Source organism: Somniosus microcephalus, chromosome 2 (assembly GCF_052327205.1).
Source record: "Somniosus microcephalus isolate GS21.2 chromosome 2, FLI_Smic_1.0, whole genome shotgun sequence".
NCBI lineage: Eukaryota > Metazoa > Chordata > Chondrichthyes > Squaliformes > Somniosidae > Somniosus > Somniosus microcephalus.
This window is the reverse complement of record NC_140988.1, coordinates 152,449,391-152,462,653: the sequence shown is the minus strand read 5'-3', so window position 1 is coordinate 152,462,653 and position 13,263 is coordinate 152,449,391. Positions and strand designations below refer to the sequence as shown.

Genomic DNA, 13,263 nt, shown 5'->3' with positions numbered 1-13,263 from the left:
TTAACGTTTGAGACAGCACTTAAAAAAGCACAAGCCATGGAGATGGCTAACAAGGACATTAAGGACTTAAACAGTATGAGCAAGGAGAAATGGAGTAAACCAGTGGGAGGAGCTGTTTTCAAGATGGAAGCTGGCGCGAAAAGTCCACCAGTCGGGGTTGGGGATTGCTACCGATGTGGCGGGACGAGCCATTATGCAAAGGACTGCAGGTTTGCAAAGGCAAAGTGCCACAATTGTGGAAAAATAGGGCACTTAAAGAAAGTCTGTAAAAGGGCAGTGAGTGAGAAAAGCAGTGCTGAAGGGGCAAAGCATGCTAAAGGGGGGAGGGAGAAGTACACAAAGCGGGCAAATTACATACAAGAGGAAGAGTCTAGTGAGTCGGTTTTCACTATATACAGTATAGACACTTCAAGGCCCAACGTACCCCCTCTCACTCAGTATTTGATAGTGAACGGAGGTCAAGTAAAGTTTGAGATTGACACCGGATGTAGTGTAACCATAATGTCGCAGACTGAGTACGCCAAGCTATGGGGGGAAGCAAAAGTACCAGAGCTAGGTACATGCCCCATTAGTCTCAAAACCTACACAGGACAGAAGGTGGACATTTTGGGGGCGGCCGAAGTACAAGTGGAACACAAAGGAGTCACCAAAGAGCTTACGGTGGTAGTGGTAGCAGGGTCAGGGCCAAACCTGTTAGGGCGAGGGTGGATCAGTGAGTTGAGTGTGGACTGGCAGGCAATGAATAAAATGGAGGACAGTACAGAGGCACTGCAAGAAGTGCTGATGAAGCATGAGTTAGTGTTCAAGGACAAACTGGGCACCTTAAGGGGAGCCACAGCCAAGATTCATGTAGCCAGTGATGCCACGCCTCGTTTCTTTAAACCAAGGTCGGTACCTTTTGCAATGAAAACCAAGGTTGAGGCGGAACTAGATCGCCTGCTAAAGGACAAAGTAATAGAACCAGTGAAATTTTCAGACTGGGCGGCACCAATAGTCCCGGTATTGAAGCCCGACGGTAACGTAAGGGTGTGTGGTGACTATAAGTTAACAGTGAACAGAGTATCATCACTGGAACAGTACCCCATTCCGAGAATGGAGGACATGTTAACATTGCTCGCTGGGGGAGAAAGATTCAGCAAACTGGACATGAGTCATGCGTATCAGCAGATATTGCTAGATGAAGAATCAAAAAAGTTTGTCACGGTGAACACGCACAAGGGGCTGTTCATGTATGCCAGGTTACCATTTGGTGTCAGTTCTAGCCCAGCAATATTCCAAAGGACTATGGAGGGCATTCTGCAGGGCATTCCAAAGGTGGCCGTGTACTTAGATGATATTCTGCTAACAGGAAGTGACGATCAGGATCACTTAAAAACACTGGACAAAGTGCTACAGCGGCTGGAAGAGGCGGGGCTACGCCTGAAACGGAGTAAGTGTAGTTTCATGGAGAAGGAAGTTACATTCCTGGGACATCGGGTGGATGCCACAGGCCTCCATCCATTACCAGGGAAAGTGCGGGCAGTGCAGGATGCACCGGCACCCACCTCAGTGACTGAACTGAAAGCCTATCTAGGGCTCCTGAATTATTATAACCGGTTTCTTCCAAACTTATCGATGCTGCTGGCACCCCTGCACAAACTGCTGAGAAAGGAGGAGCCATGGCGTTGGGGGCCAGAGCAAGCAAAAGCGTTTCAGCAGTCAAAGGAGCTACTTCAGTCCAGCAGGGTGTTAGTGCATTACGACGAGAAGAAGGAGCTGATAATGTCCTGCGACGCATCACCCTATGGAGTGGGGGCAGTGTTGGCCCACCGCATGCCAGATGGAGCGGAAAGGCCCATCGGGTTTGTTTCACGCACGCTCACAGCTGCGGAAAAGAACTATTCACAGCTTGATAAAGAGGGGTTGGCCATTATATTTGGAGTAAAGAAATTCCATAAGTACATATATGGGAGGAAGTTTGTAATCAGTACTGACCACAAGCCTCTTATTAGCTTACTGAATGAGATGAAAGTGGTGCCTCAAATGGCATCACAGAGAATAATGAGATGGGCAGTAATACTAAGAGCCTATGAATATGTGATCACGTACAGAGCCGGCAAGGAAAACGGGAACGCGGTTGCTCTCAGCCACCTGCCCCTCTCAAAATCTCCTCGCAGTACTTCCCCTGAGGAGCACGTCCTGATGCTGGATCAGGAGATCAGTCCCCTGATGACTTCAGCGCAAATCCAGGGCTGGACAGCCAAGGACCCCGTTCTGTCAAGGGTCCGTGAGTATGTGTTGAAAGGCTGGCCAGATCACTGTGAGGGACCGGAGTTCGCGCCGTACAGACAGAGACAGCACGAGCTCAGTGTCCAAGATGGATGTGTGCTATGGGGAGCACGCATCATAGTCCCAGAGCGGGGACGCTCTACTTTGATGGAACAGTTGCATCAATCGCACCCAGGAATGACTAGAATGAAAGGACTGGCTAGGAGCTACCTGTGGTGGCCTAACTTGGATGCTGAAATTGAGTCAAAGGTAAAGTCATGCACTATATGTCAGGAACAGAGGAAAGCACCTGCCGGGGCACCACTCCATCCCTGGGAGTGGCCCAGCAAACCCTGGAGGAGAATTCACATAGACTATGCGGGACCTTTTATGGGCAAAATGTTTTTGGTGCTGGTTGACGCTCACTCAAAGTGGATCGACGTTTATCCAGTGAGCTCTGCAACGACTGATGCCACACTGAATTGTCTCAGGAACAGCTTCAGCATGCATGGTATTCCAGAAATGATTGTATCCGACAATGCAGTGTTTTGTTAGTGAAGGGAGCAAAGAATTCATGGTAAGGAATGGAATCACACGTGTCACCTCGGCTCCATATCACCCAGCCTCAAATGGGTTAGCCGAGCGAGCCGCGCAGACTTTTAAGGAGCTCATGAGGAAGAGCTCAGGTGACACCCTGGAGACCAAGCTCAATAGAGCCTTGTTTAGTTATCGTATAACACCCCAAGCTACCACGGGGCTTTCTCCGGCTGAGTTGATGATGGGGAGAAAGTTGCGGTGCACGTTAGACCTGATACACCCAGATCTCAAAAGCAAGGTTGAGACAAAACAAACAAACCAAAAAGCGTACCATGACAAACATACTAAAGCTCGCCATTTCGCCATAGGGGACTCTGTGTACACCCGGAACTTCGGTTATGGACCTAAATGGATACCAGGACTAATCCAGGACATTACAGGACCTGTGTCGTACTCTGTGTTACTAGGGGATGGTCGAGGGGTTTGTCGGCATGTGGATCAGCTTTTCAGCCGGCAGCAGGGGGAACTGCCTCAGATGGAACAAAGGGCAGTAGAGGAGGCTGTTCCAGGACCCAGCACGGCTTATAAGGTGCCAGTGGACACTGGTACTGCCAGGCCACAGCGGGACAGAGTAAAACCAACATCAGAGACTACTCCAATCTCAAGTGCGAATGAATCTGAGAATCCACCACAAGTGGAATTAAGACATTCACAAAGGATTCGAAAGCAACCAGAAAGACTTATACAAACCTGTTAAATTAGTCAGGGGTTAGAGCATACTGGTTAGTTAAAACGTAATACCTAGTAAGGGTTATTGTTTAAGAATTGCATACGGCAATCTTAAGGGGGGAGGAGTGTAGTAACCTGGGAGGTTATGTGTAACCTGATCCACCAGGTGGTGCTGTGGCAATTGCTCTCCTGAGTTAAGTCTGATCTGTACTGGTTGTACTCTTTGTTTTTGCTGCCTCATGGCAGAAGCTTTTATGTGCAAGTGTTGATTAAACCATGTTAAGGAGTTAACCTGTGTCTGTCTCCATCTATGGCCAGATCAAGATACCACAGTTTTATTTCGGAAGTATTGAACTTTGACCTCTCCAGTGTGGCTTTTGGTAACCTCACAACATGGTCATCAGAGCAAAAGTCTAAATGTTTCTTACCTGGCACAATTTCAAAAAGGAACTTCCTGGACTCATCTCCATTATATGAATGCTCAGTGACATTATTTCCAGGCAAGAAAATGGTCCCCTGTAAAAGAGACCAAATGAGATTGAGAAAAAAAGGTGCTGCACAGACTGAGAATAGAACCAATAGCAATTATAAAACACAGCAATTAAAATTTGCAGCAGGATTACTGTTACAAACTCTACCGATAATCAGGAACTGAATGCAATGTTGTGGTTGTTGATGTTGACTGTGAAATAAAGACATAAGACTTGCTTTTACATAGCGCTTTTCACAACCTTAGGATGTCCCAAAGCGCTTTACAGCCAATGAAGTACTGTTGAAATGTAGTCACTGTTGAAATGTAGGAAACGTGACAGTCAATTTGCTCCCAGCAAGGTCCCACAAACAGCAATGTGATAACGATCAGATAACCTATTCTTTAGTGATGCTGGTTGAAGGATAAATATTGGTCAGGACACCGGGCAGAACGCCACCTGAGAGGGGAGACTTGGTTTAATGTCTCATCTAAAAGACGGCACCTCCAACAGTGCAGCATCTCCTCAGTACAGCATGGATTTTTGTGCTCATGTCTCTAGAGTGGGACTTTAACTCACAACCATCTGACTCAAAGGTGAGAGTGCTATCACTGAGCCACAGCTGAAATTATAGATGCCTCCAGAGATCAAGCTGAGTGGATTACCCTAGACAGACTAGCAAGTGGGTATGGAGACATCCATCTCCCCACTGCCCATGATATATTTTATTCATAACACTTACTATTAGATCTTCTGTCATGTTAAGAAAGAAAGAAAGACTTGCATTTATATAGTGCCTTTCACGACCACCGGATGTCCCAAAGCGCTTTACAGCCAATGAAGAACTTTTGAAGTGGAGTCACTGTTGTAATGTGGGAATGTTACTTATGGGTAGTCCAGAACCGTATGCTTACCACATTCACAGTGAAGTGTAAACATGATGGTGGTTTGCCCACCACTATTATAGCAAATTTGACGAAGCAGCATATCACATAACTGACATGAGATAAAAATATTACATTTTACCAATATCAGTCATTCTCAGATATATGTAGAGGATGTGAACTGGAGAATTAGATATGGTGGTCAGCCAGCTCAAACTGCTGTATTCCTAACCATTAATTTTAATCACTGGACAATCAGGAGCACCACTGATATCCATGTCCAAATCTCTTATTTATGCTGCTGACCAACAAGACTCCATGCTGGGAGCAATTTTGGGAGTTTAATAGGGACATATTTCCACAGGGGTTCTCCCACACCACTGCCGCAAATCCCGGAAAAATGGCGCAAAGAGCTTCAGGAATGTTTTTCCTAATGTCAAGTCTCCAATGACCAGTAACTTGGAACAGGTTCACTACAATATGGGACTGACTGACTGACTGACTGACTGCAGCTGCAATGTCTCAGCTTAGCATCAAAGTGCTTTGCTTCAGAATTTTTACATAACAGATTAAACTGTATGAAACAATGGGAAAAATATTGCTTTTAAAAAATGTTGTTGCTTTAAGTCACTTAGCAAGTGTAAAATAATATGGAGTGTGGCAAACGCCTATTAAATGCAAGACTTTCAATGATGTAGGTAGATAACAGATTTTCAACTTCAAAAAGCCATTTTGTTGCATTGCTCTTTCACTGATATTTATCCCAAAACATGCAATAAATTTTGACTCATACTTTTATACAACAGCATGTGTTAAAATAGAGACCTCAGCAGGCCTCATCTGTAATCAGAATTTGTAGAAATAAATGTGGAAAATAATTTCACACAACACTAAACACCAAAGAAGGATCTTCATCATTTATACTGAGCGTGACCAATGTTTTTCTTGATATGGAAACCAATATATCAGCAAGTATTTATACAAAATTATGATAGACAGTTTCATTTCTTCACTGCTGACAATTACTGAAGCTAAGGATTCTACTCTTAGTGGCAGTGTTCCGCAGGACGGGACTTCCACCTGTGCTTCCGACAATAACGTAACCCTGACCAAATGTTTCCCTGGTCAGGGTTCATCAGGTGTGCACAGCTGCTGCTGGTGGGATTCCTGCCACCAGCAGAGAGCCCGCTATTACCTGGCTGTAAAGTTTTTGTGGTCCTGAGTGGGTTAAAAGGTCAGAAGTGCTGCGAAGATCTGCACAACGGCCGTGGAAAGGTAAATTGCAATTAGAGTGGAGGGCGAAGAGGTCCCACAATGCCCTCTGGCTCCATGGTTGGGGGGGACCGGAGGGCTGTTACTGCTGCTTCCCAGGGCCTACCATCACCTTTGACATGGCAGCCCTGGGAGGCGATGGTAATAGGGGTGGATGGGATCCAGGCCTCATGCCTCCACTGCCATTTGCATGTGCTGGCTGAGAAAGGAGCAGCCAGCAATGGTCACGGCAGGGGCGGGGGATTCATTGCTGGTCAGGCGGTGCAACCTACCGCTGTCTCAATGAATTTTGCATCATTCATCGTTGCTATCTTGCCCCAACGCAGAGAACGCAGTCCAATATGTAAGTGGACAGAATAATCGCAGATGAAATTTAATGCAGACAAGTGTAAGTAACAAAAACATAGGGGCTAGAAAGAAAAGTTGGGTGGTCAGCAGTCAAATGGGAATGGGGTCAAGGGAGTAGGAGATGGGTCTCATGGATAAGTGAGCTTGGACAGGGCATGAGGGTAGACAGGAGAGAGACTAAAGAAAGGCACAGGTTCAGGGCTAGAACAGGAGGGAGCATGGAGGGAAGTTTGGCTTGGTGGGCAAGGGGAAGTGGGAGCAGGGAATGGGAAAGCAGCAAAGGCCATTCGAACGGATGATCTTCTGGAGGCAAAATCCCGAGAATCATTTAAGAATCAATTCGAGGGATTTTAGGAACTTTCTGGATGGATGAACTATGATCGACTGAATGGCCTTCCTCATTTTATGATCTTGTGACCTACATGAAACACAGCAATCAATGTGATTTAAAAAATTTTATGTAGCAGTTTTCCATATGTATTTCAATCATGGCACATAAAAGCAGTGTTTGGTAAAAAGAAAACCTCATGTGCTGGTCTATCTTGTGGGATTGGGAACGCCTGTCCTCTGTGTATTGATTTGTATGTGGGTTCAATGACGAGACATTTGTGAAAGAGAATGGCCTAGAAATTCAGTTTGGGCCCGCCAGCTGGCTTGCGCCCAAAAGTTAGCGCTGCGCGCGGAGCCAGTTGCGCCCGTGAGATATTCAGTTTTTGCGCCCCAAGTCGGAACCGGGCGCTGTTCCAGGGTGTGCCCGCCCCCGCTTGGGGCACTGAAACTGAATTTCAGCGCTCTAGGTGCCGCTGCGCCACCCGATGCAGTGCGGCAGGCTGCGGTACTGCAGGCCTCCTCCTTCTCTTAAGGTGGAGGTGCCTGCAACGGGGAGATCGCCGCCGGATTGTGCCGGCAAATGAGCCCGGCACCACAGAGAAGTGCTGGGCTCGCTGAAAACAGCCGGCAATGCCGCGGGGGGGGTGGTGGAGGAGGCCGGGGAAGGAGGTGCGGGCAGGCGGCCGCCGAAAAAGCGGCCGGCTGCACCTCCACCTTTATGCGCCCCACTAAGGCTGCAGTAAGGCCCTGGTCTCCGGATGTTAGTAGCGGCCGCCACGGAGGAGGCTGCGGCAACTGAATATGGGGGTCGGGCCGGCATCGGGGCGGAAACGGGGCACTGCGCACACCGATGACGTCATCGGTGCCGGCGCAGCGCTACCGGCTACCGCCGCCATTACCGCCGAGCTCAATATCAGCGCAACCTCCTCTACTGGCGCAGAGGCCCTCTTTGGGCCTTAACTGGGCGCAAAGCCCAATGAATTTCTAGGCCAATGTCTTTTAATCTAAAGCTTGTTCAACTCTTTATACAGCTTTACAGGAGACACGATGCTTGTGATGCATCTAGAACGAAACTGAAACTAAACTAAACTCCCTTGCTTGTCTCGGTCACATGCCCTCTGCTGGTCAGGCACAAGCAATCAATACGTGCAAACATGCTGTTAAGGCATCATAATCGAACAGGCAAATACCATCTCTATTTGCTGATATCATTACACTCTGCAGCATTTGCTTCAATAATGGAACTGAGAGTAGGAATTATTGCATAATGACTAGACAATGTAAGGATGCATTGGGGAAACCCAAGGGATTTCTCAATAAGAGAGCAGATGTCAGGGAGGATTTACTGATACAGGGAGCTGATGGGCGAGAAAAGATGATTCAGAGATTGGCCAATGTGATCTTCAAAACTGTTAAAAAAAATAACAGCGACTCTTTAGGAATAGTTAATGAATTTCACATCTCAAAGTAAAATATTGTCCAAGAAGGAGTTATGTTCCATTAACAGGGGAAAAGCTCCAAACTGATTTCTGAATCGGAATTGACCTGAAGTGCCTCATCTGTCCTTAATCTGTCTCGTTTAGCATGGTGGTAGTGCCACACTACAAGGTGGTCACTGCTACAAATGCTATTATGAAGATTCGTGTCTGTGATACGTAGATTGGTGTGGACAAGGTCAAGTAGGTTATTCCCTTATGTGTGGATGTTGCATATTTACCAAGTTTACATGACATGTTTGCCTGAAAAGTATTTATTTTTTTAATCATTCACGGGATGTGGGCATCACTGGCAAGGCCAGCATTTTGTGCCCATCCCTAGTTGCCCTTGAGAAAGTGGCGGTGAGCAGCCTTCTTGAACTGCTGCAGTCCTTGTGGTGAAGATACTCCCACAGTGCTGTTAGGGAGGGAGTTCCAGGATTTTGACCCAGCGACGATGAAGGGACAGCAACATATTTCCAAGTCAGGATGGTGTGTGACTTGGAGGGAAATTTGGAGGTGGTGGAGTTCTCATGTGCCTGCTGCCCTTGTCCTTCTAGAGGCTGCAGCTAGAGGCTGCAGGTTTGGGAGGTGCTGTCGAAGAAGGCTTGGTGAGTTGCTGCAGTGCATCTTATAGATAGAAACATAGAAACATAGAAGATAGGAGCAGGAGTAGGCCATTCGGCCCCTCGAGCCTGCTCCGCCATTCAATGCGATCATGGCTGATCATCCAAATTCAGTACACGGTCCCTGCTTTCTCCCCATACCCCTTGATCCCTTTAACCTTAAGAAATATATCCAACTCCTTCTTGAATATATTTAATGAATTGGCCTCTACTGCCTTCTGTTGTAGAGAATTCCACAGGTTCACCACTCTCTGGGTGAAGAAATTCCTCCTCACTTCTGTCCTAAATGGCCTACCCCTTATCTTTAGACTGTGACCCCTGGTCTGGACTCCCCGACCATCGGGAACATCCTTCCTGCATCTAGTCTGTCCAGTCCTGTCAGAATTTTATAAGTTTCAATGAGATCCCTTCTCATTCTTCTAAACTCCAGCGAGTACAAGCCCAATCGACCCAATCTCTCCTTATACGTCATTCCTGCCATCCCAGGTATCAGCCCGGTGAATCTTCGCTGAACTCCTTCCATGGCAAGAACATCCTTCCTCAGATAAGGCGACCAAAACTGCACACAATACTCAAGATGTGGTTTCACCAAGGCCCTGTACAACTGGAGCAAGACATCCTTGTTCCTGTACTCAAACCCTCTCGCTACGAAGGCCAACATACCATTTGCCTTCTTAACTGCCTGCTGCACCTGCATGCTTACCTTCAGCGACTGGTGCACAAGGACACCCAAGTCTCGTTGCACTTCCCCTTCTCCCAATCTATTGCCATTCAGATAATAATCTGCCTTCCTGTTTTTGACACTAAAGTGGATAACCTCACATTTATCCACGTTATATTGCATCTGCCATGCTTCTGCCCAATCACCCAACCTGTCCAAATCATCCTGGAGTATCTCGGCATCCTCCTCACAGCACACACGCCCACCCAGCTTTGTGTCGTCTGCAAATTTGGAGATATTACATCTAGTTCCCTTGTCTAGATCATTAATATATATTGTGAATAGCTGGGGTCCAAGGACTGATCCCTGCGGTACCCCACTAGTCACTGCCTGCCACTCGGAAAAAGACCCGTTGTACTGGCCGCGCTAGACGTGCTCCTATCTAGTTATCCAGCAAGTTAAACACTTATTCAAAAATAATTCTTCGTGAAGCCGTTTGCTGTTTTGAAGCTTTACTTGAACAAATTTTGTGAAACTGTAAACAAAGATAAAGTATGTTTTGTACATAAACTGAGTACTATACATTCGATATTACATAAGATATAAACATATTTACAACAGTAGAATAGACTAATTGTATAACTAACTAACATTTGGACTAACTTCTATAACTATCAAATATTAACCTTTTATAAACATAGTGTTATCAAAATACTACTCTGACAACATTGCTATTATGCTAAGAAACAAAGATACTCACAGTTATTGCGCTTGGCCTAACATATGAAATCAGATTACATTGGATTGTGAAACCCTTATGGAATCCTCCATTACTGCCAGGTTCTTCCTGGAATTCTACTTCCTGGATTACACAGGAAGAAAGGTACGAAGGTCAAATGACCTCTCATCGGAAGAAAGGAACAAAAGTCAAATGACCTCACACAGGAAGAAAGGTAGAAAGGTCAGATGACCTTTCCAGCATACAAACTGCTAACACAATAACCACCACCAGAGGGTGCTATCTGCATATAAAATGTTCACTGCATGTAAAAATGTCCAGAATGTCACAATGTCCAGAACACCCGTTTGTTCCAAAGTCACTGCCTGCCACTCAGAAAAAGACCCATTTATTCAGACTGCAGCCACGGTATGCTGGTGGTGAAGGGGGTGAATGTTTAAGGTGGTAGATGGGGTGCCAATCAAGCGGGCTGCATTGTCCTGGATGGTGTCGAGCTTCTTGAGTGTTGTTGGAGCTGCACTCATCCAGGCAAGTGGAGAGTGACATGAATCAACTAAGCGGCCTGCGGGTGGCGCTGTCCAGGGAGAGTATAAATATACGGGCAGGGGCCCAGCTTGCGCAGGACATTCTTAACAGGAACTAGTGAAGGACACAACTAGACCTCCATGTTGTAAAACAGTTGATTAAAGCTTTGTTTAAATCTTAGACCAAGTGCCTAGTAGTTTTCTTACATCAGAGAGTATTCCAACACACTCCTGACTTGTGCCTTGTAGATGATATTTTGTCCCCCCCACATTTGACCTAATGCCATGCTGTTGCTGCTCCCCCCCTCCCCTGGGCTAATTGGGCCAGTTTTCTCTTCTACTTTCACCCCTTTGTCCCTGAATCCTCTCACTGCCAGATGTGTCAGGAACAGTCGATGAGGGAGTCAGGGTTTGCGGGCGAAAGAGGGTGACGGGGGGTTACTTGATTGGGGCTCATGTGGAGGGAAAGAGGGAGTGGGACGGGTATGGGGAGCAATATTTTCTGCAGTGCCGGGATAGCAGCAGCAGCAGTAACATGGTGAGTGGGAGCGGCGCTGAGAGAATTTTTATACAGAAAAAATAATTGTGTTGTGTTATAGGGGGTCTGTAAAATTTTTATAACACGGGAGAGGGGGCCTCAGAAGCAAAAAGGTTGAGAACCCCTGATGTAGAGGATACCTTAAATAAGGCAGTGCGCATGTCTCATGCTTTTGTGCGGTCTATATTTCTCTGAATTCTCATTTACAGTGTTGTTGACTTGCTTATCCATGTGTTCGGATAGGTGACATTACGTTATTATGGAGCAAGGAAGATTGAGAAGAGCGTTGGTGCGATGACACAGCCTTGCTTGACCCCGGTTCGTATGTGAATTGGGTCTGTGGTGGAACCATTGGTCAGGATCACGGCTTGCATGTCGTCGTGAAGCAGGCGGAGGATAGGGAAAAACTTTTGAGGGCAGACGAATTTGAGTAGGACACTCCATAATCCCTCACGGTTGACCGTGTCGAAGGCCTTTGTGAGATCAAAGAAGGCCATGTACAGTGGTTGGTACTGTTCCCTGCATTTCTCTTGTAATTGACGTGCAGTGAAGATCATGTCCATTGTGCCTCTTAGTGGGCGGAATCCGCATTGCGACTCTGGGAGGAGCTCTTCGGCCACTGGGAGAAGGCGATTGAGGAGGATTCTTGTGATGACTTTCCCTGTGGCAGATAGCAGGGAAACTCCTCTGTAATTACCGCAATCGGAGGCAAGGCTGTGTCATCGCACCAACGGCACTGCAGAAAATATTGCTCTTCTCAATCTTCCTTGCTGCAATGCTCCATCTCACCCTCAGTAAGCTCCCCACTGGAGTGGAGCTAATTTACAGAACAAACGGGAAACTGTTCAACCTCCGTCGCCTCCAGTCCAGATCCATGGTCGTCCCATCCTCTGTCATCGAATTACAGTATGCAGACGATGCTTGCGTCTGCGCTCACTTGGAGGCCGAGCTCCAAACCATCGTAAACACCTTCACCGAAGCATACGAGAGCATGGGCCTTACACTAAACATCCGTAAGACAAAGGTCCTCTACCAACCTGCCCCCGCCACACAGTGCTGCCCCCCGATTATCAAAATCCACGACAAGGCCTTGGACAACGTGGACCACTTTCCATACCTCGGGAGCCTACTGTCAACAAAGGCAGACGTCGACGACGAAGTCCAACACCGGCTTCAGTGTGCCAGTGCAGCCTTCGGTCGCCTGAGGAAAAGAGTGTTTGAAGACCAGGACCTCAAACCCGGCACTAAGCTCATCTTCTACAGGGCAGCAGTGCTACCTGCCCTGCTGTATGCCTCAGAGACATGGACCATGTACAGTGGGCACCTTAAAGCACTGGAGAGGTACCACCAATGCTGCCTCCGCAAGATCCTGCAAATCCATTGGCAGGATAGGCGCACCAACGTCTGTGTTCTTGCTCAGGCCAACATCCCCAGCATCGAAGCTCTGACCACGCTCAATCAGCTCCGATGGACGGGTCACATTGTCCACATGCCCGATATGAGACTCCCAAAACAAGCGCTCTACTCGGAGCTCTGGCATGGCAAGAGAGCCCCAGGTGGGCAGAGGAAACGCTTCAAGGACACCCTCAAAGCCTCCTTGAAAAAGTGTAACATCCCCACCGACACCTGGGAATCCCTGGCCCAAGACCGCACAAAGTGGAGGAGAAGCATCCGGGAAGGCACCGAACACCTCGAGTCTCTTCGCCGGGAGCAAGTGGAAGCCAAGCGCAGGCAGCGCAAGGAGCGCACGTCAACCCAAGCACCCCACCCACCCGCCCCTTCAACCACCGTCTGCCCCACCTGTGACAGAGACTCTAGGTCCCGCATTGGACTAATCAGTCACCTGAGAGCTCATTTTTAATGTGGAAGCAAGTCCTCCTCGG

At 47.5% G+C, this 13,263-nt stretch overlaps 1 protein-coding gene across 2 annotated transcripts in view; it reads right to left on the bottom strand.

Moving 5' to 3' along the window:
• The window catches only part of arhgap24 (Rho GTPase activating protein 24), a 730,398-nt gene that overhangs the window by 376,291 nt on the left and 340,844 nt on the right, over positions 1 to 13,263 (bottom strand). For both annotated transcript variants that reach the window (XM_085963615.1, XM_085963657.1), the window contains one exon: positions 3,942 to 4,029. In XM_085963615.1, coding sequence (XP_085819741.1) covers positions 3,942 to 4,029 — 88 coding nt within the window. The remainder of the gene's footprint in view (positions 1 to 3,941; positions 4,030 to 13,263) is intronic.